The 27,405-nt window shown below is 43.2% G+C and overlaps 1 protein-coding gene across 2 annotated transcripts in view; it reads left to right on the forward strand.

Annotated features, from left to right (window-relative positions):
- Positions 1 to 27,405, forward strand: part of TUFT1 (tuftelin 1) — a 43,682-nt gene that overhangs the window by 12,682 nt on the left and 3,595 nt on the right. The window contains exons 2-9 of one of the 2 annotated variants that reach the window (XM_007460279.1): positions 10,475 to 10,549; positions 10,962 to 11,063; positions 14,316 to 14,402; positions 15,330 to 15,419; positions 17,315 to 17,380; positions 20,435 to 20,548; positions 24,552 to 24,680; positions 25,265 to 25,359. In XM_007460279.1, the coding sequence (XP_007460341.1) occupies positions 10,475 to 10,549; positions 10,962 to 11,063; positions 14,316 to 14,402; positions 15,330 to 15,419; positions 17,315 to 17,380; positions 20,435 to 20,548; positions 24,552 to 24,680; positions 25,265 to 25,359 (758 nt within the window). The remainder of the gene's footprint in view (positions 1 to 10,474; positions 10,550 to 10,961; positions 11,064 to 14,315; positions 14,403 to 15,329; positions 15,420 to 17,314; positions 17,381 to 20,434; positions 20,549 to 24,551; positions 24,681 to 25,264; positions 25,360 to 27,405) is intronic. The other variant, XM_007460280.1, reaches the window with a different exon arrangement.

Genomic DNA, 27,405 nt, shown 5'->3' on the forward strand with positions numbered 1-27,405 from the left:
TGCTTGCTTTTATACTTTTTATATAAGTGGAATCATATAATATACTTTTGTGTATGACTTTCTGTAAAGTTCATCCATGTTGCATGTTCACTCTTTTTCATTGTTGTGCAGTGTTCTGTTGTATGACTGTATCACAGTTTATCCATTCTACTCCAAAAACATTTGGGTAATTTCTAGCTTTTGCCTATTATGAAAAATGCTACTATGAACATTCTAGTATATGTTTTTTATGGGGAAAGTATGTATGCATTTCTGTTGAGTAGATAACCAGGTGTGGAATTGCTGTTATAAGGTACGCATATGTTCATCTTTGGTAGATACTTCCAAAGTGATTGTGATAATGAGCAAACCCACCATCCGTTCTGATTGTTCCCCAGCCCCCAAAACTTGGTATTTTTTTTTTCATTTTAGTCATTCTGATGAGTAGTTTGTGGTTTCGCCTTATGGTTTTAGTTTCTAGTTCTTTGATGATGATGACTAATAAGGTGGAACACTTTTCATATGTTTATTGGACATTTGGATATCCTCTTATGTAATGTATCTATTGAAGTCTTTTGCCCATTTTTCTGTTGGGCACCACTCCCTCTCCCTCTCATGTTCCCTCCCTCCCCACTTTCTTTCTTTAATTATACTTTTTATTTTGAAATAATTTTAGATTTACAGAAAAGTTGCAAAGATAATACTCATATACTCTTCACACAATTTCCCCCAATGTTATCATCTTAACCATGGTGCATTTGTCATAACTAAGACATTAATGTTGATACAATACTATTAACTAAATTATAGACTTTATTTGGATTTCACCAGCTTTTCCACTAATGTCCTTTTTCTGATCCAGGATTCAGTCCTGGATACCACATTGTTTTTTTGTCTTTTTGTTTTGTAGGAATTCTTAATGTATTCTGAATATCCTTTGTCAGATAGTCATAGAGTGAATATCTTCTACTCTGTGGGTTGTCATACTCTCTTAGTGGTGTCTTTTGATGAACAAAAGTTCAAAATTTTAATATAGTCCAATGTATCAGTTTTTTATGGGGAGGATTTTTTTTGTGCTGTGGTTAAGAAAAATGTTGCCTTTCCAAGGCCATGAAGATGTTCTCCTATAAAACCTTTATTGGGGCTTCCCTGGTGGCGCAGTGGTTGAGAGTCCACCTGCTGATGCAGGGGATGCGGGTTCGTGCCCTGGTCCGGTAAGATCCCACATGCCGCGGAGCGGCTGGGCCCGTGAGCCATGGCCGTTGAGCCTGCGCGTCCGGAGCCTGTGCTCCGCAACGGGAGAGGCCACAACAGTGAGAGGCCCGCATACCGCAAAAAAAAAAAAACCTTTATTGTTCTGCTTTTCACATTTACATCTACAGTCCACTTGGAATTAATGTTTGTATATAGTGTGAAGTAGGAGTTAATGTGCATCTTTTTCCGTGACAAGGCATATTACTTTAACCTATAAGCATATGGAATATGCTTATGGAAAATATTTTAAAGAGGAGCATTATGTCAAATTTGAGGAACTGGCATTTTTGTATGTCTGTTAGTCACTGTGTATTAGTCACTGTGTTCTCACTGTGTATTAGTCACTGTGTTCTCACTTAAATGTTGTACTATCCATCTTACCAACTATTAAACTAAGGCTGAGGGAGAATAAAATTAATACACACAACAAATAAAAGCGGGAGCCAGTGCTTGAGCCAAGGTCTAACTGTTCCAAATGCTATTCTTTTTCTGCAAAGAAGAGAGAAAATCAAGTTGGGCTTGAGGAGTAATGGACCAGGCAGTAAATCTGGTGGTGATCTAGGTACTGCTGTGTATCATGTCATTCTATCAAAATAAAGTATATTTTCTAAAATAAAAAAGTAAATATATAAAAAATAAAATGCAAAAGTTGATAGGAACCTATACTGGGGTGGGGGGTAGGCTGAATAAATTAGTCTGATCTATTCATGGAATACTAGTAGCCATTAAAAGCAAATTTTGAAGAATATTTATTTATTTATTTTTAAAATGTTTATTATTTGGTTGTGCTGGGTCTTAGTTGTGGCAGGCAGGCTCATTAGTTGTGGCATGTGGGCTCCTTATTTGTGGCCCAAGGGCTCCTTAGTTGTGGTACGCGGGCTCCTTAGTTGTAGCATTCAAACACTTAGTTACGGCATACATGTGGGATCTAGTTCCCTGATGAGGGATCGAACCCAGGCCCCCTGCATTGGGAGTGTGGAGTCTTAACCACTGTGCCACCAGAGAAGTCCCTGAAGAATGTTTAATGTGATGGAAATTAATGATGAAATATTAAAGGGGGAAAAAAGCAAGTATATAACTGTATATAGTAGTATGCCTTTCAAAAATATACATAGAAAAATTATAAGGAATACACTAACATTTTAATAGTGGCTATTTTGGAGTAGTAGGATTATAATAATTATTTTTTTAAATAAATGTATTTATTTATTTAATTTATTTTTTGCTGCATTGAGTTCGTTGCTGTGTGCAGGCTTTCTCTAGTTGCGGCAAGCTGGGGCCACTCTGTTGCAGTGCATGGGCTCTAGGCGCATGGGTTTCAGTAGCTGTGGCTTGCGGGCTCAGTAGTTGTGGCTCGCGGACTCTAGACCGCAGGCTCAGTAGTTGTGGCTCACAGGGTCTAGGGTGCAGGCTCAGTAGTTGTGGTGCACGGGCTTAATTGCTCCACAGCCTGTGGGATCTTCCAGGACCAGGGATCGAACCCATGTCCCCTGTATTGGCAGGCGGATTCTTAACCACTGTGCCACCAGGGAAGTCCAGGATTGTAATTATTTTCATTATATTCTTTAATTTTTATCTCTGGAAGTATTACTTTTTTTTTTTCTTTTGCGATATGCGGGCCTCTCACCGCTGTGGCCTCTCCCGCTGCGGAGCACAGGCTCCGGACGTGCAGGCTCAGCGGCCATGGCTCACGGCCCCAGCCGCTCCGTGGCATGTAGGATCCTCCCGGACCGGGGCACGAACCCGCGTCCCCTGCATCGGCAGGCAGACTCCCAACCACTGCGCCACCAGGGAAGCCCTGGAAGTATTACTTTTAAAAAAAAAGACAGTTGTAGATCCACATGCAGTTAAAAGAAATAATAGAGATCTCTGTACCCTTTACTTAGCATTCCTCAGTGGTAACATATTGCAAAACCATAGTGCACTGTCACAATCAGGATAGTGACATAAATACAGTCAAGGGACAGAATATTTCCATCACCACAAAGATACTTCAGGTTGCCCTTTTAGAGTCACACCCACTTCCTTCCCATCTCCATCTTCTTAACTCCTGGCAACCCCTAATCTGTTCTCCATTTGTATAATTTTGTCATTTCAAAACTATTATCAGGGCTTCCCTGGTGGCGCAGTGGTGGAGAGTCCGCCTGCTGATGCAGGGGACGTGGGTTCGTGCCCCGGTCCGGGAAGATCCCACATGCCGCGGAGCGGCTGGGCCCGTGAGCCATGGCCGCTGAGCCTGCGCGTCCGGAGCCTGTGCTCCACAGCGGGAGAGGCCACAACAGTGAGAGGCCCGCGTACAGCAAAAAAAACCCAAAAAAACAAAAAAACAAAAAACTATTATCAGTACATAAATGGAATCATATAGTATGTAACCTTTTGTGATTGACTTCTTTCATTTAGCATAATTCTTTGGAAATTTTTGTTGCATGCATCAATAATTTGTTCCTTTTTATTGCTGAATGGTAAGCACTCCATGGTATGGCTGTACCACAGTTTGTTTAACCATTCACCTACTGAAGGGCATCTGGGTTGTTTCTAGTTTGGGGGTATTACAAATAAAGCTTCTATAAATATTAGTGTGCAAGTTTTTGTGTGAACGTAAGTCTTCATTTCTTTTGGATAAATGCCCAGGAGTATAATTGCTGGGTCATATGGTAGTTGTATGTTTAGTTTTTAAAGAAATTGCAAACTATTTTTCAGAGTGGCTGTGTCACTTTGTATTTCCACAAGCAATGTGTGAGTGATCCAGTTTCTCTGCATTCTTGCCGGCATTTGGTGTACTTTTTGTTTTAATCATTCTGATAGGTGTGTAGTGGTATCTCACTGTGGGTTTAATTTGCATTTCCCTAATGACTAATGATGCTGAACATTATTTTATATGCTTATTTGCCATCTGTATATCTTCTTCAGTGAAATATCTTTTCATGTCTTTTACCCATGTTCTAACAAAATGTTAGAGAGTAAAATCTCTGTATTCATGAGAGATGTTGGTTTGTAGTCTGTTTGTTTTTTTCTTTTTAAAATGGTCTTTGTCTGGTCTTGGTGCCACACAATAAGAATAGACTGATGAAATGAATTTGGAGTTGTTCCCTCCTCTTATTTTCTGGATGAGATTATGTAGAAATAGAATTGGTGTTAATTTTTTAAATATTTGGTAGAATTCTCAGTGGAGCCATCTGGGCCCGGATAGTTCTTGAGAATTTTTTTTTTGGCCTCGCCACACGCTTGTGAGATCTCAGTTCCCCCACCAGGGATTGAACCTGGGCCACGGCAGTGAAAGCCTGGAATCCTAACCCCTAGGTCACCAGGGAACTCCCGAGAAGTTTTAAATTATGACTTTAATTTCCTTAATAGTTATAAGGCTATTCATATTACCTATGTCATATTAGATGAGCTGTGGTAGTTTGTATTTTTTGAAGAATTGATTCATTTTGTCTAAATTGTCAAATTTATGTTCATAGAGTTTTTCATAGTATTACCTTATACTTTCAATACCTGCAGGATCTGTAGAAATATCCTATTTCATTCCTGATATTGGTATTTATGACTCTCTCTTTTATTCTTTGTCAGTCTTGCTAGAGGTTATGATTTGCATCTATCTTTTCAAAGAACTGCTCTTTGTTTCATTGGTTTTTCTCTGTTGTTGTTCTGTGTTAAATTTTATTTATTCATGCTCTTATCTTTATTAATTCCTTCCTCCTGCTTGCTTTGAGTTTGGTTCTTTTTCTAAATTCTTGTAGTGAGAGCTTAAATTATCTGATATTAATACAGCACTCCTGCATTCCTTTGATTAATATTTGCATGATATATCTTTTCCCATTCTTTTACTTCAACCAGCCTATATTTTTATATTTAAAGTATATTTCTTATAGACAGCATATAATGAGTCATTTTTTTTTTAATCCATTCTGCCAATCTGTTTTTTATTTTTATTTTATTTATTTATTTATTTTGGCCGTGGCCACGTGGCTTGCGGGATCTTAGTTCCCCAACCAGGGATTGAATCCGGGCCCCCTGCAGTGGAAGTGTGGAGTCCTAACTGCTGGACTGCCAGGGAATTCCAACCAATCTGTTTTTTTTTGTTTTTGTTTTTGTTTTTGTTTTTGCGGTACGTGGGCCTCTCACTGCTGCGGCCTCTCCCGTTGCAGAGCACAGGCTCCGGACGTGCAGGCTCAGTGGCCATGGCTCACGGGCCCAGCCGCTCTGCGGCATGTGGGATCCTCCTGGACTGGGGCATGAACCCGTCACCCCTGCCTCAGCAGGCGGGCTCCCAACCACTGCGCCACCAGGGAAGCCCCAATCTGATTTTTAATTGGTGTATTTAGACCATGTACATTTAGTGTAATTATTAGTATGGTAAGTCTGCTATTTTATTTTTGTTTGTTGTTTGTTCTCTCTGTTCTTCATTTCTCTGTTCATTTGGTGTGAGGTGATACCTCACTGTTTTCTTTTCCCTGCCTTTCTGTGGGTTACTTGAACACTTTTTAGGATTCAATTTTGATTCATTTTTAGTGTTTCTGAGTATTATTTCTTTGTATAGACTTTGTAGTGATTGCTCTAGTATTACCAGTTTAAGTGAGGTATAGAAACCTTGCCTTCCTTTACATTCCTTTACCCTCTCCCATTTATAATTAATTTAAATATTTCCTGTGTATGCATTTAGAATAACATCAGATGGGGTTATAATTTTTAGCTTCAATCATCAAACATAATTTAGAAAACTCAAGGAGAGAGGGAACGCCTATTGGATTAACCCACGTTTTTGCTATCCATGTTGTTTCTGTCTTCCTAATGTTCCAAGTTTCCTTTTTTATTGTTTCCTTTCTGTTTAGAGAACTTTCAAAGCCATTCTTTTAGTGTAGGTCTACTGGTAAGAAATTCTCTTAGTTTTCCTTTACCTGAGAATGTCTTGATTTCCCCCTCATTCCTGATGAATATTTTTCCTGGGAAAAAATAGATTGAGAGCTTTTTTTTCCCCCAGCACTTGAAAAATAGTGTCCCATTTTCTTCTGGCCTTCATGGTTTCTGATGAGAAATCTGTTGTTATTCAAAGTGCTTTCCCCCTATAGGTAAGGTGTCATTTTTCTCTGGCTGCTTTCAAGATTTTTTCTTTGTCTTTAGTTATCAGAAGTTTAATTACAATATATCTTGGCATGAATTTTGGGTTTATCATGTTTGCTGAGCTCCTTGAATCTGCAGATTCGTCTTTTGCCAAATTTGGGAAGCTTCAGCCATTATTTCCTTGAGTACTTCTTCAACTTGCTCTCTTTCTTGTCTCCAACTGGGATTCTGATGACATGAACAGAGGAGATGACCTCTCAGGGCCCAAATCCAGCCTAGTTGTCTGTGCTCTTCCAATTAGAATACCATGGTTGAACCCAGGCCACAGCAGTGAAAGTGCCAAATCCTAACCACTAGACCACCGGCGAACTCCTGAGATGGTGTTTTAATCAGAATGCATGCCTGCATCCTAGGGGAAAAGAGTTGGCAGCCACTCTGGCTATTTTGAAATTATTTTTTCTTCTTTCTTTTGTAATGTTCTCTTGACCTAGATGTCATGGAACACTCACTATGCATTCAGAAAATACTTACCTTTGTTAGGGGCTGTGGCAGGCAACTGCCCACAAGGAGTTAACAGTTAGAAGGGGTAGTTCCTCATGGATCACAAATAAGTGAGAGGCACGTGCCACCAGAGGCCCTGTGATACAGAGGGAGCTCAGGGAAGGGAGTATGTGTTTCCCACAGGATGTAGGGAAGTGTCATGGAAGATGTGGCAATTGAATGCAAGCTCTTGAGGGACTTGCAGATGCCCCTGGTGAAAGTGGGAGGAAAGAACTTTTTTTTTTTTTTAACATCTTTATTGGAGTATAATTGCTTTACAATGGTGTATTAGTTTCTGCTTTATAACAAAGTGAATCAACTATACATATACATATATCCCCAAATCTCCTCCCTCTTGTGTGTCCCTCCCACCCTCCCTATCCCACCCCTCTAGGCGGTCACAAAACACTGAGCTGATCTCCCTGTGCTATGTGGCTGCTTCCCACTGGCTATCTATTTTACATTTAGTAGTGTATATATAAGTCCATGCCACTCTCTCACTTCATCCCAGCTTACCCTTCCCCCTCCCTGTGTCCTCAAGTCCATTCTCTACATCTGCACTGCTTCCCACTGGCTATCTACCTTACGTTTGTTAGTATATATATGTCCATGTCTCTCTCTCGCCCTAACACACCTCACCCTTCCCCCTCCCCATATCCTCAAGTCTGTTCTCCAGTAGGTCTCTGTCTTTATTCCTGTTTTACCCCTAGGTTCTTCATAACATTTTTTTTTCTTAAATTCCATATATATGTGTTAGCATACGGTATTTGTCCTTCTCTTTCTGACTTACTTCACTCTGTATGACAGACTCTAGATCTATCCACCTCATTACAAATAGCTCAATTTCGTTTCTTTTTATGGCTGAGTAATATTCCATTGTATATATGTGCCACATCTTCTTTATCCATTCATCCGACGACGGGCACTTAGGTTGTTTCCATCTCCGGGCTATTGTAAATAGAGCTGCAATGAACATTTTGGTACATGACTCTTTCTGAATTCTGGTTTCCTCAGGGTATATACCTAGTAGTGGGATTGCTGGGTCATATGGTAGTTCTATTTGTAGTTTTTTAAGGAACCTCCATACTGTTCTCCATAGTGGCTGAACCAATTCACATTCCCACCAGCAGTGCAAGAGTGTTCCCTTTTCTCCACACCCTCTCCAGCATTTATTGTTTCTAGATTTTTTGATGATGGCCATTCTGACTGGTGTGAGATGATATCTCATTGTGGTTTTGATTTGCATTCCTCTAATGATTAGTGATGTTGAACATTCTTTCATGTGTTTGTTGGCAATCTGTGTATCTTCTTTGGAGAAATCTCTATTTAGCTCGCCTGCCCATTTTTGGATTGGGTTGTTTGTTTTTTTGATATTGAGCTGCATGAGCTGCTTGTAAATTTTGGAGATTAATCCTTTGTCAGTTGCTTCATTTGCAAATATTTTCTCCCATTCTGAGGGCTGTCTTTTCATCTTGTTTATGATTTCTTTTGCTGTGCAAAAGCTTTTAAGTTTCATTAGGTCCCATTTGTTTATTTTTGTTTTTATTTCCACTTCTCTCGGAGGTGGGTCAAAAAGGATCTTGCTGTGATTTATAATGTCATAGAGTGTTCTGCCTATGTTTTCCTCTAAGAGTTTGGTAGTGTCTGGCCTTACATTTAGGTCTTTAATCCATTTTGAGTTTATTTTTGTGTATGGTGTTAGGGAGTGTTCTAATTTTCCCAGCACCACTTATTGAAGAGGCTGTCTTTTCTCCATTGTATATTCTTACCTCCTTTCTCAAAAATAAGGTGACCATATGTGCATGGGTTTATCTCTGGGCTTTCTATCCTGTTCCATTGATCTATATTTCTGTTTTTGCACCAGCACCATACCATAGTGATTACTGTAGCTTTGTAGTATAGTCTGAAGTCAGGGAGCCTGATTCCTCCAGCTCCGTTTTTCTTTTGCAAGATGGCTTTGGCTATTTGGAGTCTTTTGTGTTTCCATACAAATTGTGAAATTTTTTGTTCTAGTTCTGTGAAAAATGCCATTGGTAGTTTGATAGGGATTGCATTGAATCTGTAGATTGCTTTGGGTAGTATAGTCATTGTAAAGAACATTTAAGGCAAAGGAAATGATGAGAGCAGTGTGACAGAAGTGGGAGGGCATGGGACGTATTGGATCAGGGGCAATGAAGAGCAGTAGCAGGAGATGTGAGTTGACTCAGACTGTGGAGAGCCTTAAATGCCACAGTAAGGGTCCGGCTTTTATTTGGTAGGAATTAAGTGTTTTTGTAAAACTAGCTACATTGCCAGGATTGGGAAGGCTTAAGGGCCATGTGGAAGTGTCTTCCATTTTTCTGAAATTTGGGTTCATTCCGAGAAGTGGGAGGAGGCTAATATTTGAGTACCTCCCTCTTATGTGGCAGAGAACAACCTCCATACATTTTCAGTTAATCTTCAACCAAAAGCCCTCAGTTGGATGGTATTCCCATTTTATAGCGAGAACACTGAGAGTTAAGTAGCTGACTACAGAGACTGATTAATTCTCCACCAATTCACTCTTTCTTGTGTAGGAAGGACTATTGCCTACCCAGAAAAGCTTCTCCCAACTCTCTGGGCAGAGTCCATTCTTTCTTCTTTCATTCTTTGCAGCAGACATTTGGAAGGTTAGGAGGGTTCCTTAAAATGTGTTAAGAGTAAGATGGCATTTATACTTCCGGACCTTATGGCAGGTTATGACCAGATGACCTCAAGGTCACTTTCATCTTGGCTAGTTCAGCACCCATCTTCCCATCGTTGGATGGGAGAAGCATATACTCCTCTTTTATGCTGCCATAATATCAAGGCTGGAAGGAGCCTTAGAGATACTTATTCCAACCGTTATTTTTCCAGTGAGATCCAGAGGCCCAGAGTGGCTAAGCCTCTTGTCCGCCTGTACACATAACATGGGTTATTGGCAGGATTTGGTCCACTCTGCCTTGCTGATTCTCTCTTAATGTTATTATCTCTCTCCAAATCTCCAGCCCCCCACTTTTCCCTCTTATTGCATGCTTTCCCTCTCGGGTTTTCTATCTTCCTCACAATGTGTTTTTTAAAACTTCTTTGAGTTATGAAAGAACATCTGCTTTTCCCTTTGAAGTTAGGCTCATCTATTGTATTGCCTGCTTTCATTTGGATAATTTCTGTGTGGCTCATAGAAATAGGGGTTTGGATTCATGTACCTTCCTATGGTTTGGTTCAGGAAGGATATCTTAGTCTTATATATCAATAACTACCTGGTTGGCTGTCAGGTGCAGAAATTCTGGATTGGGGATGACCAATCCAGGGATGCCGTCTTCAGGGTTGGGGAAAGGAGAGTGCATGTAATGTGCTTCCTGTAATCCAAGGACCAGGATAGCCCCTCTGGAACCACACAGAGCAGTGTGCTGTGTAGTCTCTGTGCATTGTAAAGAGCACTGTCAAAGTCCCTGGAGACATCCTTATCACCTAAGAGTGAACTGATCTTGGATAAGCTGATGTCACCTCCCCGGACCTCAGCTCTTCTTGCCTGTGAAATGCTGATAATAAGGCCCACTCCACAGGGCTGGCAAAAGTGCATGTGTACTGGTAGTAGACTATAAAGGTAAGAGGTTATTGTTGCTGTCATTGTCATTACTAGGGCAGCGTGGACATTCTCAGGCTGACTCTCCAAGGTGAACTGGCAGGAGATGCACTTGAACGCATAGCCCAGAAGGTATTGAGGTTTCTGGTGGGGCAAGGCCTCCTCCCCTGCACCAGCTCTCCTCCCTTGCTGCTGACCCTCATCCCAGCGCTGGCTGGAGCCATCTCCTCTGCTGCCCGGGAGCATCTCCTTTCAGACACACCCAGCTGACCTCAGCATTGTGCACTGCTTTGGGGGATGGAGAGACCCCTATTAAAATTAAAACTAACCTACAATTTCAACTAATTGTCCCCGTCCTGTGTCCTTGTTGCTGCTGTATTCGTCCTGTGGCTTCTGGTAGAGGTTCTGAAATGAATTTTTGGAGGGGAAAATCGGACTAACCCTTCAAGTCTTTTGAGGAGCAGTTCTTCTGCATTGATCGAGGGGCAGAAGTTCTGTGCTTGTCGTATGGTTTCTGAGCCACTTTTCTCTCTCTCTCCGGTAGGCCGGCAGGAAGACCTATGCCATGGTGTCCGGCCGCTCATCTGGTCATTCTCTGGCCTCAGAACTGGTGGAGTCCAATGATGGACATGAAGAGATCATTAAGGTAAGCTTAGTTCACCTCCACTGTTTCTCCCTCCTCTCTTTCTCCCTACAGACATGGGAGAGGGAACTGCTGACTTTGTCAAAGGGACCTTGTGGTTTGACTAGGAAGAACCAGACCTGCAATGCTAGCTCCTGGCCATCTCCTGGAAGGATCTTAATTAACACCAGGAGACCACAGTCAGTCTGTAGTGACTTTGGTGCTACCCGGCCCCGGGCATGGGGATGGATGGGATGACCTTTCTAGGTGCTTATCCACTGTCCATGTTTAGCTGCTGGAAGTTGTGGAGACTGGTGGGAAGTGTGTTTATGGAACTTATTTTTAAAAATTAAAACAATTTTTGTTATTTCTTTTTTAAAAACAGCTTTTTGAGATGTAATTCACATACCATACAATTGACTTGGTTAAAGTGTATAATTCAGTGGTTTTTAGTATATTCACAGAGTTGTGCAACCACCACCACTACTAATTTCAGAACATTTTCAGTCATTCCTTCTAGCTCCTGGCAATCACCAATCTACCTTCTGTCTCTATCGATTTGCCCCTTCTAGACATCTCATATAAACGGAATCACACAACATGTGGCCTTTTGTGTCTGGCTTCTTTCACTTAGCACAGTATTTTCAGGGTTCAGCCACATTGTAACATACATCAGTACTCACTGCTTTTAACGGCTGAATCATGTTCCCTTGAATGAATATACCACATTTTGTTACCCATTCATCAATTGACGGACATTTGGGTTGTTTCCACTATCTTTTATGAATAATGCTGCTCTGAATATTCATGTACAGGTTTTTGGGTGAACATATGTTTTCAGTTCTCTTGATATATACCTAGCAGTAGTGAAATTGCTAGCTCATATGGTAATTCTATATTTATATTTAATCTTTTGAGAAACTACCAGACTTTTTCCCAAAGCATCTGCTCCATTTTATATTCCCATCAGTGATGTATGAGGGTTCCAGTTTCTGTACATCCTCATTAACACTTGTTATTGTTCATCTTTTTGATTATATCCATCCTAGTGGTTGTGAAGTGATATCTTGTGGTTTTAATTTGCATTTCCCTGTTGACATCTTTTCTTATGCTTATTGCCCATTTGTATATCTCCTTTGGAGAAATATTTATGCAAATCCTTTGCTCATTTAAAAATTTAATTGTGTTTTAATTGTTAAGATTTAAGGGTTCTTTTATATATTCTGGATAATAGACCCTTATCAGATATATGATTTCTTTTTTTACTTTTTCTTTCTTCTTCTTCTTCTTTTTTTTTTTAATATTTATTTATTTATTTGGTTGCACCAGGTCTTAGCTGTGGCAGGCAGGCTCCTTAGTAGCGGCTCACTGGCTCCTTAGTTGTGGCATGCAAACTCTTAGTTGTGGCATGCCTGTGGGATCTAGTTCCCTGACCAGGGATCGAACACAGGCTCCCTGCATTGGGAGTGTGGAGTTTTAACCACTGCACCACCAGGGCAGTCCCCTGCTTGCCCCACCTTTAATGGTAGTTTATAACATCTTTGTATCCATAAATGGGTGCTTAGTGTTCTAGTATACACATACCATAATTTCTTTAATCCTCCATTGTTGGACATTTTGTCTATTTCCATGTTTTGCAGCCATAAACAATATTTTGTTGAGCATATATGTTACTAATTTGTGAATGTGCTTTATAATGCAAGTGACAAAGAAATACTTTCTCAGTTGTTAAAGATTCAAGCATGGTATACAGAGGAAAATGTGTAAATCCCCTTTTACAACCCCCTTTCCATGAATTTGCATATATGTACGTGAGTATTTATGCTAGTTTAGCTAAATTAATTTCATTAGGAAGAATTTCCAGAAATAGATTTGATAGGTTAAAGAGTAAATATAGTTTTTAAAAAAAATTTTATTTATTTAATTTATTTATTTTTGGCTGAGTTGGGTCTCAGTTGCTGCACGGGCTTTCTCTAGTTGCGGTAAGCAGGGGCTACTCTTCATTGCGGTGCACGGGCTTCTCATTGCGGTGGCTTCTCTTGTTGCGGAGCACGGTCTCTAGGTGCATGGGCTTCAGTAGTTATGGCACAGAGGCTCAGTAGTGTGGCTCACAGGCTCTAGAGCACAGGCTCAGTAGCACACGGGCTTAGTTGCTCCATGGCACGTGGGATCTTCCCGGACCAGAGATCGAACCCATATCTCCTGTATTGGCAGGCGGATTCTCAACCACTGCGTCACCAGGGAAGCCCCCAAAGAGTAAATATAGTTTTAAGTCTTCTGATTGGAATTACCAAATTGCCACTCAGAAAGGTGGTGACAATTTACCCTTCCACCAGCAGTGTATGAGGCTGCCTATGTGGAGTTAATTTAACTGGAGATTTCTTTCTGTTGAAGTATAGTTGATTTACAATGTTGTGTTACTTTCAGGTGTACAGCAAAGTGATTCACATTCTTTTTCCTTATAGGTTATTACAAAGTATTGAGTATAGTTCCCTGTGCTATACAGTAGGTCCTTGTTGGTTATTTATTTATTTATTTTGTCTGTGTTAGTTCTTTGTTGCTGTGTGCCAGCTTTTCTGTAGCTGCGGTGAGCAGGGGCTACTCCTCGTTCCGGTGTGCAGGCTTCTCACTGCGGTGGCTTCTCTTGTTGTGGAGCACGGGCTCTAGGCACACAGGCCTCAGTAGTGGCTGCACATAGGCTCAGCAGTTGCGGCTCGCGGGCTCTAGAGCACAGGTTCAGTAGTTGTAGCACACAGGCTTAGTTGCTCCGTGGCATGTGGGATCTTTCCCGACCAGGGGTCGAACTCATGTCCCCTGCATTGGCAGGAGAATTCCTAACCACTGAGCCACCAGGGAAGTCCTCTATTTTATATAGTAGTGTATATATGTTAATCCCAACCTCCTAATTTATCCCTCCCCCGCACTTCCCCTTTGCTAACCATAATTTTGTTTTCTTTCTATGAGTCTGTTTCTGTCTTGTATATAAGTTCATTTGTATCATTTTATTTTTCTAAATTCCACATATAAGCAGTATCATATGATATTTGTCTTTCTTTGTCTGTTTTACTTCACGTAGTAAGATAATCTCTAGGTCCATCCATGTTGCTGCAAATGACATTATTTCATTCTTTCTTATGGCTGAGCAATATTCTATTGTGTGTGTGTGTGTATGTATATATATATACACCACATCTTCTTTATCCATTCATCTGTCAATGGACATTTAGGTTGCTTCCATTGGAGGTCTCTTAATTAGTGTTGTTTTCTTTATTTCAGGTGTACTTGAAGGGGAAGTCAGGAGAAAAGATGATCCATGAGAAGAATATTAACCAGCTGAAGAGTGAGGTCCAGTATATCCAGGAGGTGGGCACCCCTTCCCTCTGTGGAAATGACCTAGGTCATTTCTCTGAACCTCACATTTTTTTGGCTCCCTTCTTTTGTAGGTTCTGATTTTCTCCCTTCTGCTCCCATCGTATCTCCAAAGCACCATGCCCCCTCATGTGTAAATATCATTTCTGACCCTTCCATTAATCAACCAATCCATTAATCAACAAATACTTATTAAGCACCATGCACCTAGCACTGTCCCCCCAGTCATCCTACCTAAAGTTGCCAGCCTTGCTTCCTTACTTTTCTTTTGTTTTTAAACATATTTATTTATTTATCTTTTATTTATTTTTTTGGCTATGTAGGGTCTTAGTTGCGACACACAGGACCCTCGTTGTGGCACGCGGGATCTTTCATTGTGGCACGTGGGCTTCTCTCTAGTTGTGGCATGCAGGTTTTCTCTTCTCTAGTTGTGGCGCATGGGCTCCAGAGCATGTGGGCTCTGCAGTTTGCGCCACGCAGCCTCTCCAGTTGAGGTGCAGCGTGTGGGATCCTAGCTCCCCAACAAGGGATCAAACCTGTGTCCCCTGCATTGGAAGGCGGATTCTTTACCACTGGACCACCAGGGAAGTCCCCTCCCCACTTTTCTTAACCCTCACTCTGGCTCATGCTTCTCCTTGGCACTTGTCACCATGACATATTACATGTTTTACTTATTTGTCTTTTGGGTTGTGTGTCTCCACAACTAAAATGTTAGATACACCAGGGCACGGTTTTTATTATCTTGTTGCTTGTATAGGAGGGACTGCGTTGCTGCCCCACTTGACTAGAATCTCTCCTTTCCCAGCCAGTACTTAGAACAGTACCTGACTCATAGGAGTATGGGTTGTGGATAGGCACAAAGGTGGGTGAGTTGGTGTGCTCTCTTTCCCAAAGCTAAAGCCTCTTGCCCTCTCCTCCCAGGCCAGGAACTGCCTGCAGAAGCTCCGGGAGGATATAAGTAGGAAGCTCGACGGAAATCCAGGAGATTCTCTCCATCAACAGGAGATACAGGTAATAGGAAATGGTCCATGGTTGGGTCCCCACTGAAGAGGTGGGGTTGTACCATTTACCAGTCACCCAGTGGGTGCCGAATCTAATGCTGCTGCCAGGAAAGGCGAGAATACAAGTGATGCTGGCTTCTCTGAGCACTCACAACATTGTTAGGGCTCTCCAGCAGATGGACACTTGTATTCACACTAATCAGCCTACATACAAGCACACCTGTTCCTAAAACATGTGCAAAAATTGAATTTATATCAATAAAATTATTAAGTTAATGGCAGGCCATCTTATATATAAGGATTCTGTGATCAATCTTCTTGTAATACAAAGTCTTATAAAGAGACAATTAACCTATAAATCCAAACTTCTCATAAGCTGATCTTGCTTAATTTGGTGATGCTTGTGGTGTAAATTGGAAGTCTTGGTCCTTGTCTATTATTACTGTCTGTGTCTATAGCTATCTCTACCCTGGGACAGGAAGCTCCTCCAGGTTAGGGTTCACCCCCTGACCCTCGTCTCTGTGTCCCCACACCTCAGCCCAGGGTCTGGGATGCACAAGGTCATCAGTAAATGTTTGTTAGACCAAATTGGAGAATCCCTCTTGGGGTGGATGATCCTGGGATCCTGTTTTTCAGTTCTTCAAAAATTTGAGGATAGAAATATCCCCAGGAGAGCAGAACTATCTCTTCCATGACTTCACCCTCATCTTCCCTTAGATTCCAAGCTGTGTCTCCTTCATTTGCTTTTGGTTTGGTTGCAGTGGTCCTTCTCCAGTAGATCTGCCCTCGTTCTCCTAAGGGGAAGAGTGACCTAGCAGCTAGTGCCAGCAAAATTACCCTTCGTCTTGGGCATGTGCTAGGCTTGTGTGGTGGATTCTCCCTAATTCATTTTGCTTTGGCTGGAGGTAAGACTTTCACTGCCTGAGCTCACATCTGGCTGGTGGGAGGTGCTTTGTCTAGTGACTGAAGAACCTAATGTGTTCAGAGCCCAGAGGTCCAGGCACCTTGTTTACACAAAACGGCAGTCGTATGATGACTAATCAGGCTTTGGGTTGGAAAGAACTGCAGCAAATGCCGCTTCCCCTTTTGATTTATGTTGTGTCAGACCTTGTCAGGATCCCCGAGGGGCAAAGGAAACTCTTTGTTTATGGCAGACAGCTGCTTGTATTTCCTGGGCTGCGAGGAATGTGCCTGCACATTTTCCAGTCTGCTGAAAGGTTTTAGCCTGGGGTTTCTTTCCTCCTCCCAACAAGGCTAGATAGAGTATTCCCTCTCAAGGCTGCACATGTTTCTCCACTCCCTCTTTTCTCCATTTTCCCACAGAGCGCTAGATGTCTTTTTTCTTTTCTTTTCTCCTTTCCTTCCTTCCTTCCTTCTTTTTCTTCTTCCTCTTCCTCTCACCTTCTCTCTCTCTCTCTCTCTCCTCTTTATTTCAATCTAAGATTTGAACTCTTAGCAGAATAATATTTCAAAAATACATGATACTGCTTATATGTGGAATCTAAAAAAAAAGGATACAAATGAACTTATATACAAAACAGAAGTAGACCCACAGACATAGGAAACAAACTATGGTTTACCAAAGGGGAAAGCAGGGAGGAGGGATAAATTAGGAGTTTAGGATGAAAATATACACACTACTATATATAAAATAGATAACCAACAAGGACCTACTGTATAACACAGGGAACTGTAATCAATATTTTTTAATAATCTATAAGGCAGAAGAATATGAAAAAGAATAGACATATATATGTATAACTGAATCCCTTTGCTGTACACCTGAAACTAACACAAGATTGTAAATCAACCATACTTCAATTAAAAAAAAAACAAGGAGAAGAATGTTTCAAAGTTGATTGCTTGGGACTGTTTTCACTACCAATTCTATTTTTCTTTGAATAGGTGGTGCTAGAAAAGCCAAATGGCTTTAGTCAAGGTCCCCTGACCCCACATAGCAGCCCACCCGAGGTAGGTAACAGGGAAAATAGTGGTAACTACTGCTTGGCCAAGAGGCAGGAAATGATCCTTCCTGATCCTTTTGTTTATTGCTTTCTCTCTCTCACTAAATATGAGAGTAATATTTATTTGCTGTAAAAATTCAAACAAAGGAGAAATATATAAAGCGGAAATTTTCCTCCCCCAATCCCACTCCTTGTAAGTATTCAAGGTTAACAGATTGAAGTGGGTGGGTCCTTTTATTGATTTATTTAATTTTTATTTTTTTGGCCTTGCTGCATGGCTTGTGGGGTCTTAGTTCCCTGACCAGGGATCGAACCCACACCCTTGGCAGTGAAAGCGCAGAGTCCTAACTGGACTGCCAGGGAATTCCCGTGGGTGGGTCCTTTTAGAGCAGTGCTTCTCAGCCTTCATTGCCCATTAGGATGGCCTTGGGAGCTTTAAAGGATGCGATATCTGCATGCCATCCCTAGAGACTGTAATTTAACTGGTCTGAAGTGTGGCCTACGCATCAGGGCTTTTAAAAGCTTCATGTGATTCTAATATTTAGCCTATTAGTTCTAATATTCTAGTCTAAAGTTCTAGAGTGTTTTTCTATACACAGACAACCATATTTAAAAGCCATATGTATGTGTGTGTGTGTGTATACACTAATATATACACATGCACCATATATACATACATGGCTAAATGTCTGTATATAATATGCACATACTTTTCACAATTCCAGTCATGATAAATACATTATTTCTTGCTTGCTTTTTTATTTTTTTAAGCTGAAAAGTATATATAGCCTTCTTTCCATATTTATATGTGTAAATCTATCTCATTCTCTTGAATAACGACAAAGTATTTCCTTCCGTAGCTGTACTTTCTTTCCCCCCTCAACTTTATTGAAGTATAATTGACAAATAAACATGGCTGTACTTTTTTTTTAAATGACATTTGTTATTATATATTTTGTGATTACATAATAATTTAAGACACACATATTGTAGAAAATTGGGGAAATTCAGAAACACAGAAAAGTTGAAAGAAGAAAAAAATATCAATTGTAATCTACCCAGAGAAAAACCAGTTTGGTGAAATTTCCTTTGTTTTTCCTTCAGTGCAAATATATATTTATGATATTGAGATTAGACTGTATATAGCATTTCGTTGCATTTGTTTCTTTGCTTGGGCAGGTATATTTTTGGATTAGGTTTGTTTGGCTCTCAAGTGCAGAGCTGAATCAGACCTTCCCATCAGTTCAGGGCTCATTATCATCATTGGTCCCATAAAGACCTCTCACTGCTTTCACTTTTTTTTTTTTTTGTCTCCCCCCACCAAAAGGTACTCAGTCTAACATATTCAATATATGATTTAAATATGCCTATTAAATATGATTTTTTAAATTAATTAATTTATTTGTTTTTATTTTTGGCTGTGTTGGGTCTTCATTGCTTCGTGAGGGCTTTCTCTAGTTGCGGCAAGCAGGGGCTACTCTTTGTTGCGGTGCACAGGCTTCTCATTGCGGTGGCTTCTCTTGTTGTGGAGCACGGGCTCTAGGCACACGCGCTTAGTAGTTGTGGCACGCAGGCTCAGTAGTTGTGGCGCACGGGCTTAGTTGCTCCGTGGCATGTGGGATCTTCCCGGGCCAGGGATTGAACCCGTGTCCCCTGCATTGGCAGGCGGATTCTTAACCACTCCACCACCAGGGAAGCCCGTTTTTAATTTTCATAATGGACTTGTGCTGTATTTCTGTTTTTTCCTTTTTTATCCAACACCATGTTTTTAGGCTCTATCTATGTTGCTGTGTTAAAATCTGGTTTGTTGTCTCTAGCTCCTGCATGTAAAGTTTTATAACTGCCTTTTTTTCTCTTCATACTGTATTAAATTTTTCCTTGTCATCAGAGAGTCTTATGAGAATGCCATTTGAAAAAAACACATAACAGTTGTGCTCCAGGAGGAGACTTTTCAAACATTCTCACCTGCCCAGCAGCATAGGTGCAGACATAGGGGAACTGACCAGAATACTTACTGACGGCTGGATTTGGAATGTTGTGATTCTAGCTACTTACTTTAGATGTGCAGTTTGGATGTTTCCCTTCCCCGAATCACCATATTTGGCAAATATGCTGTTGGCAACAAGTTATAATAACACCTGTCACTATCTCTTCAGCCTTTCTTCTCACAAGCTCCAAGCCCTACCGGATATTGTCTTAGTTTTGAGGCAGGCTGTAAGGCAGGGCGTGGTAAGGAGTCTTTTCGCTGCTTCCCAGATAGAGAAACAAGGCCCACAGGACTCAGTGATAACACAGCCACCCAGGGACCCTGTCCCCTCCTTCCAGCTGAGCTCTGTGCTCTGGTTTGAAGGTGCTGCTATTTCCCACTGTGCAAGACTGGGAGGGACTTTTCTGTCAGACTCAAGGGAGCTGGTAACTGAAGTGCAGCAGAGATGGGGGCAAGAGGCGTACATGCCAGTTTGGGTGTGCCTGGGGGAGAGACTCACAGTAACCTCAGTGAGACACCTTTTCCTCCATCGAATCAGATTCCTGGACTTATTGGGTGCTTTTGCCTTAAGCTGCCCATCTGTCAGTAACCCTTTATCTGCTGATCTTTGTGCTAAGTGCAGAGAACCACAGAAGACGTGCCTTTGGGACATGCCCCTCATGATGAGTGTGACACAGTCCCTGCCCTTGGGGAACTGTAGTCCAAAGCGAAACATGGTCCCTGCTCTCAGAGAGCTCTAGTCTGATGGAAGCAGGACAGACACATGCGAACGGCATAAACATACCTGTTCATTAATCAGTTGATACATGTATAAAAATTACTACAGTGTGTCCTAAAATAATCAGGTGATTGGAAACTAGTTGAGTTCTTTAAGGTATGAGAGTGTTTTCATATGAATAACTCAGAACTCCTTGGTGCCTATGACTGACTAACTCTCCCCTTGTGCGATGTGAATTCTTTTGTGAGGGTGGTCTGAGCAAGATGGTCCAAACAAGTGTGCGTTGTCGGGGGGACCTTGTCTTACCAAGTCACAAACATAGTAACTTCACCTTCCCTTCCCTCCTCTGGCTGCAGGTAGACACCTATATAGATGAAGATGTCGAGAGCTTGAGGAGGACCGTGCAGGACTTGCTTGTCAAGCTGCAGGAGGCTGAGCGGCAGCACCAGTCAGACCGTGTGGATTTTGAGGTGAGATTTGGGATCTGGGGAGAAGGTGCCCTAAGGGCTGGGCCGCTGGATACAGGTGCAGATGAAGTCTTCCTGGCTGGAGTGCCATCAACTGGAAAGGCTAGGCTCTGCAGCCTGGAGCACTTCCTGTCTGCTTTGCCCTTTCCTGTATATTTATAGTTTTTGTTGTCTAAGGCTAGATCTTGAGTCTCTGCTCTACTGGAGCAGAGTGATGATGCTGGTCTGGGAGAGCAGGTACTTCAGAAGTCCTTTCTATAAGGACTGCTGGGCTCTAGGCACCATGCAGGCAAGGATTGTTGCTGTCCAGTGCACCACTGCATCCCCAGTGTCTGGGACAACGCTTGGCATCAGGTGGGTGCCTCTTAAGTGTGGACAGGATGAGTGGATGAATTGGTGTGGTCTTAGGAAGAACTGTGCCCATGGAGTCAGGGGACTTTAGATCAAGACTTGGCTTTACAACACAGAGCTCTGTGATCTTTTTTTTTAAATGGAAGTATAGTTGTTTTTAGGTGTACAGCAAAGTGATTCAGTTATATACACACATATATATACACATATATATGTATATATATTCTTTTTCAGATTCTTTTCCATTATAGGTTATTTCAAGGTATTGAATATAGTTCCCTGAGCTATACAGTAGGTCCTTGCTGTTTATCTACAGTATATATAGTAGTAGTATCGGTTAATCCCAAATTCCCAATTTATCCCTACTCCTGCCCAGAGCTCTGTGATCTTGAGTGAGTATCTCAATTATTGTTATAAAAATAATACTAGGTTATTGTAGAAGATTAAAAAAATATAAAAATCTCTCTGTAGAGAAAGCCCCCCACTATTAAAAGTATGTGACATCATCCATGCTTTCCAGGCAATTCTTTGGGTATAAGATGAGGTTCACTGGGCAAACAGAGCAGTTTTCCTATAGCTGCTCTATGTGAGAGTAACCTTCTGTTATCTGCTATTGTCCACCCACACCTAAAGTACTTTTTAGGTCAGAAATATGTAATCATAGGATTCTGTCCTGCCCAGGCTTGCCAGGGTCTGGTGGAAAGAGGAATCCCAGCCTGAACTCTTCTGTTTTATGGACTAAGAGAGAGAATTTTTTTTTTTAGGCCACGCCACACGGCTTGCGGGACCTTAGTTCCCTGACCAGGGATCGAACCCGGGCCCCTGGCAGTGGAGGCGTGGAGTCCTAACCACTGGACCGCCAGGGAATTCCCTAAGAGAAGGAATTTTGAGAGTTGTATTGAGGGTGAGGACGAAGGGCAGTGAGAGTGATCAACTGCCTCAAGAGTAGTCGAAGTCTTACCTGAGTGAGTAGTTTAACCTCCCTAACCATCGGTTTCAACTTTTGTAAAAAGGGGTCATGAAATATACCTCACAGATTTGATGTATGGATTGAGTGAGGTAATATATGTAAGTATATTTATTATTCAAAAGGGTTTTAGAAATAAAAAATATCCTGTATTTTTCTTAGTGATCAATTTAACACGTGGGTTTTCTTATCCTAAATAATTTGGGCTTAGGGTACTACTAAGATTAGTTTGTCTCAGAACAGAGTAGCTGTGCAGTAAAGGAATTTGTTGTATCTATTTCAGATTCCACAATTTGTATAATTTGGTTGACAATGAATTGGTTCAATGACCAGCTGTTCCTTACCTTCTTGGAGTAGAACAGGAGGAAGGGGAGGTCGAGGCTGTAGCACTGACCAGACTGTGAATTTTAGAAAGAAATTTCTACATTGAGAGACACTGTGAAGTACTGGTTGGTTTTGGCAGCACACAGGGGGCTCTGCTGGCCCTGGGTTTCAAAGCTTGAGCAAAAGTGTCCTGAGTAAAAGCCCAAGGCTAGAAGACCCTTGACAGCTGTTAACCACACGCCCATGGCTTCTTACAGGGGGCTGCCCTTTAACCCCAAGGCATGCAACACCCACCTGCGATAGGAGATGCTCCTTGGGTTTCTCCCACTGTTGGGGTAGGTCACCACACCCTCTTATGATTAAGAGGTTCCCTTAGGGCAGAGCTGGCTGGAGCTATGGGACTGATGTGGCAGAGGAGTGTGTTTTTTTCCTTTGTGATCCTACAGCTGGGTGTGAGGATCATCTGCGGCCCGTTAATGCTGTACTCCAAGCACACAGCAACCTGGGTGCAATGTTTGTGTACAGAAATGAGAGGCCTTATTTATTTATTTTTTTTGCGGTATGCGGGCCTCTCACTGTTGTGGCCCCTCCCGTTGCGGAGCACAGGCTCCGGATGTGCGGGCTCAGCGGCCGTGGCTCACGGGCCCAGCCGCTCTGCGGCATGTGGGATCTTCCCGGACCAGGGCACGAACCCGCGTCCCCTGCATTGGCAGGTGGACTCTCAACCACTGCACCACCAGGGAAACCCGAGAGGCCTTATTTTTACATTCCTGCCCATGGGACTGGCCTGTTCCAGGCTAATATGAGACATTTGAAGCCTTTTCTCTGTCTCTCCTGGTGAATTAGACTTTCTGGTCTCCTTTTCTGAATATGCGGGGTAGGAAGGGCAAGGTTGTCAATTACCATGAGGAAAACCTCATGGTTTCTCGTTCTACTGGCTCCTGGCCGTTAGGAGGGATTTGCCGTGAGTTTGCTCTGGACAGAGCTGTGTGTAGCATGGACACATCCCATCACACATCATCCTGTGCTTTGCTTTCTTCTCCTTGATTCTGACTTGGGAGGAGCCAGACAGACTGTTTGCTGGTGTTCTGTTTTACCAGGTCTGGTTAGGCTTTCCGGAGGCTACTTGGATTCTTTTTTTAACTGGGGAGTCAATATGGGGTATCTGGGAAGCATTGAAATAGATGATTAAGTAACCGGGTTCTGTCATTCATTGGCTGTGTAACCTTGAATAGGTCAGTTGATCTTTAGTTGTGAAAGGAGAGGGTTGGACTAGATGACCATCAATTCTATTCATGATGTTATGGAGCGGTGGCTGTGTGCTCGGTGTTGTGCTGAGCTCTGGAAAGGTAACGGTGCCCCAGGTCTCCGCCGTCATGAAGTTGATGGTCTCCTAGGGGGTGCACACAAGTGACCGGGCAAAATCTGCTCAGTGCTATAAGAGGGAAGGGCTGTGTGTCTTCTGTGGACACACAAGAAAGGGCTCCTCACTGGAGCTCAGAGCTCCCTAGAAGAAGGGGTGTCTAAGCTGAGACCTGAAGGATTGAAGGATGACTGGAGTTGGCAAAATGCACGTGGGAGGAAAGGAGGCAAGTTCTTACTTTTTCACTACAAGTTCTGCTTCTCTCCTTTCCAAATTGGCTTATCATCTTTGACAAAGAGCGAATTTTTCCTGGTGCTAGTAGCCCTTCTGGGTGCCATTTTGGCTTTTCCAGTATTACTGGAAGTGAGGATGAGGAAGAGTGGGAGACAGAAGGAAGAACATGGAGATCGCCTCCCCTAGATTTTTTGTGTTTGCACGAGGAGGAAAGCTGAAACACTGGGTTAAGCTTGGGTGGCTTGCACTGCAGGGCTGGTGGGGATGCTGACGAAGTCATCCATCTGGAAAGCGGTGCTTGTGCGTTCCAGGTGTCACTCTAAAGTAGAGCTTGATCAACTATGTGACAATTAACCCTGCAAGTGGAGTTAATCTGCTAGTCTCCTGAGTGGTCCTGGAACAGTGAGTGGGAGACAGCGGTGTGCTCATCAGGGTTGCCTCCCTTCTCCCATCACTGCACCCAGATTCCTGCTTTTTTTTGTTTTTAATACTTATTTATTTACTTGGCTGTGCTGGGTCTTAGTTGCAGCGTGTGGGATTTTTAGCTGTGGCGTGTGGGATCTTTAGTTGCGGCATATGAACGCTTAGTTGCAGCATGTGGAATCTAGTTCCCTGACCAGGGATTGAACCCGGGGCCCCTGCATTGGGGGCACGGAGTCTTAGCCACTGGACCACCAGGGCAGTCCCCCTCTGGGTTTTTTTTTCCTAAGGTTTTTATCCATGTTTGTCCCTCTGCATGCTTAACGCATCCCCATCCTGTGTCACAGGTCACACTCAGTCGGTACCAGAGAGAAGCAGAACAGAATCAGGTGGCCCTTCAGAGAGCAGAGGACAGAGTGGAACAGAAGGAGGCGGAAGTCGGGGAGCTGCAGAGATGCTTTCTGGGAATGGAGACGGTAACTGTTGGAGTCTTGCTCTTCAGCACTCAGACTCCTGGGCCGGAAGGCGCCTGGGGATTGACTGAGGTGGTCGCAGGGACTGTCCTTCTCTGAGCAGCTCCAGAAAATCACGTTTCATAGCTTCCTTTGGCAAATACCTTCGAGGACCTTTCAGCCCTTAAGGAATGGGAAGGTCTTTCTCTGTCTAACTTAGCCCTTGACAACTAGAGTTGAACCCATTTCCATTTCAGGCGGGTTCTTGTATAGCTGCCCTTTGGCCTTTAAAGATGGTTCTTCAGGAGCCACTCAGCCTGGTTTCTTGGGGACTGGTAGCCATAGTTGGCAGGGGGGCCTGGGTAATGCAGGGCCAGACTCTCCCTCTGGGCAGCTGGGTGAGGCTGAGAAGTTTCTGTGTGCTGGGGTGGGAAGGGTTATCCCAGACAGGGGAGAGTGCCCCATCAAACCAGCTTGGGCTGCTGCTCTTTGGCAGCTGTCCCAGGCCCAGCAGGGGCTGACTGCCAGCCCTAGTGCCCATCTCACCCCAAACGCAGGAACTGTCGCCATCTCCTCATCTTGGATTTTCTTCCCTTTGGCCCATCCAGGAGCATCAGGCCTTACTAGCGAAGGTCAGGGAAGGGGAGACAGCTCTGGAGGAACTTCGGAGCAAGAAGGTTGATTGCCAAGCAGAACAAGAAAAGTAAGGACTCTGGTTCACCGTGAGGTTGGGGTGCAGGGAAGGGAGGGCACAGACCTGGGGAGGAAGCTGGTGCTGATGTCACATTTTCCAGCTCTGACTCACCGTGTGTCTGCTCAGTGTGGGGCCCTTCCCAGGGAGATACTGTTGGGGAGGCTGCCATCTCCAAGGAGCTCATTTTCCAGGGAGTAATAACCTGAAGAAAGGGCTTCTACAGTTTTAGAGCCAGGGTCAAGCAGGAGCTGGTAAAGTGTCTGCCTTTGTGGCACATCATTCCTTGGTTGGCATACTGGATGTGGAAGTGGTATTATTACACCACAGCTTACTCCGCCCCTAAACAAAGACCAACTGTAAACTATCTGAGGGTAAAATTGAATACTTTCCTCACAAGTCGTGCAGATGAAAATAAAATGAGCAGCTTCGTGGAGAGCTACTGAACTTCTTTCATCTGAACCATCTCAGAAACTGAGACCCACCTGTCAGCAGTGGCATCTAGGGGATCTCTGGGATCCTTTCTACTCCAGGCTTAGAGGATTTTGCGAATTCCCTCTGATCAGAGGGGATCAGAGGCCCCAGACCAGTGAAACCTACAGGGCAAAGATTGAGCCATTCTTGGACCTTCACAAATTTAGAAATTTTTTTACACTGTTGGCAAGTAATATAGTAGATCTCAGATGGTAAATCAAATTTTTTTTAATAAATTTATTTATTTTTGGCTGCATTGGGTCTTCATTGCTGCATGCGGGCTTTCTCTTGTTGTGGCGAGCAGGGGCTGCTCGTCATTGCAGTGCGTGGGCTTCTCATTGCGGTGGCTTCTCTTGTGGCAGAGCATGGCCTCCAGTTATGGCGGGCAGGCTCAGTAGTTGCGGCTCACAGGCTCTAGAGCACGGGCTCAGTAGTTGTGGTGCACAGGCTTAGTTGCTCTGCAGCATGTGGGATCTTCCTGGACCAGGGATTGAACCTGTGTTCCCTGCATTGGCAGGGGGAGTATTTTTTTTTTTTTTTTTTTAAATTTTATTTTTGCTGCTTTGGGTCTTCATTTCTGAGCAAGGGCTATCTCTAGTTGTGGCAAGTGGGGGCCACTCTTCATCACGGTGCGCGGGCCTCTCACTATTGCGGCCTCTCTTGTGGAGCACAGGCTCCAGATGCGCAGGCTCAGTAGTTGTGGCTCACGGGCCTAGTTGCTCCGCGGCATGTGGGATCCTCCCAGACCAGGGCTCGAACCCGTGTCCCCTGCATTAGCAGGCAGATTCTCAACCACTGCGCCGGCAGGTGGATTCTTAACCACTGCGCCACCAGGGAAGTCCCGGTAAATCAAATTTAACATTAGTATATTGGTCTGGACTTCATTGTATAAGTTGGACCTTTCTAAGTTCAACAGACATTACCTGAAGGGCCTTCTAAGGAATTCCAAGATGAACCGACACAATCCTTGCCTTCTTGGACCCCTCAGTCTTCTGGGGGGTCCTTTTCTCTCCTTTGGGATATCCTTGATTTAGGCCTGCCTGGCATGAAAAATGCAGACATCTTATTGTAGCCTTCTTTCAGACTTCACAGCAGAATTGCTTGATTTTTAAAAAATTTTTTATTTTTGTATACATTTATTTATTTATTTTTGGCTGCATTGGGTCTTCGTTGCTGTGCGCTGGCTTTCTCTAGTTGCGGTGAGAGGGGGCTACTCTTCATTGCGGCGCACGGACTTCTCATTGTGGTGGCTTCTCTTGTTGCGGAGCATGGACTCTAGGCGCACAGGCTTCATTAGTTGAGGCACGAGGGCTCAGTAGTTGTGGCTCAAGGGCTCTAGAGTGCAGGCTCAGTAGTTGTGGTGCACGGGCTCAGTAGTTGTGGCGCACAGGCTTAGTTGCTCCATGGCATGTGGGATCGTCCCGGACCAGGGCTCGAACCCGTGTCCCCTGCATTGGCAGGTGGATTCTTAACTACTGCACCACCAGGGAAGCCCCAGAATTGCTTTAAATTACTCAGCACTCCCTCCTCAATGGTGGAGGTGCTCACGGGCAGGAGACTGAGTGGAAGGAGCAGGAGAAACAC

This window comes from Lipotes vexillifer, unplaced genomic scaffold (genome assembly GCF_000442215.2).
Source record: "Lipotes vexillifer unplaced genomic scaffold, Lipotes_vexillifer_v1.1 scaffold209, whole genome shotgun sequence".
In the NCBI taxonomy this organism is placed as follows: domain Eukaryota; kingdom Metazoa; phylum Chordata; class Mammalia; order Artiodactyla; family Lipotidae; genus Lipotes; species Lipotes vexillifer.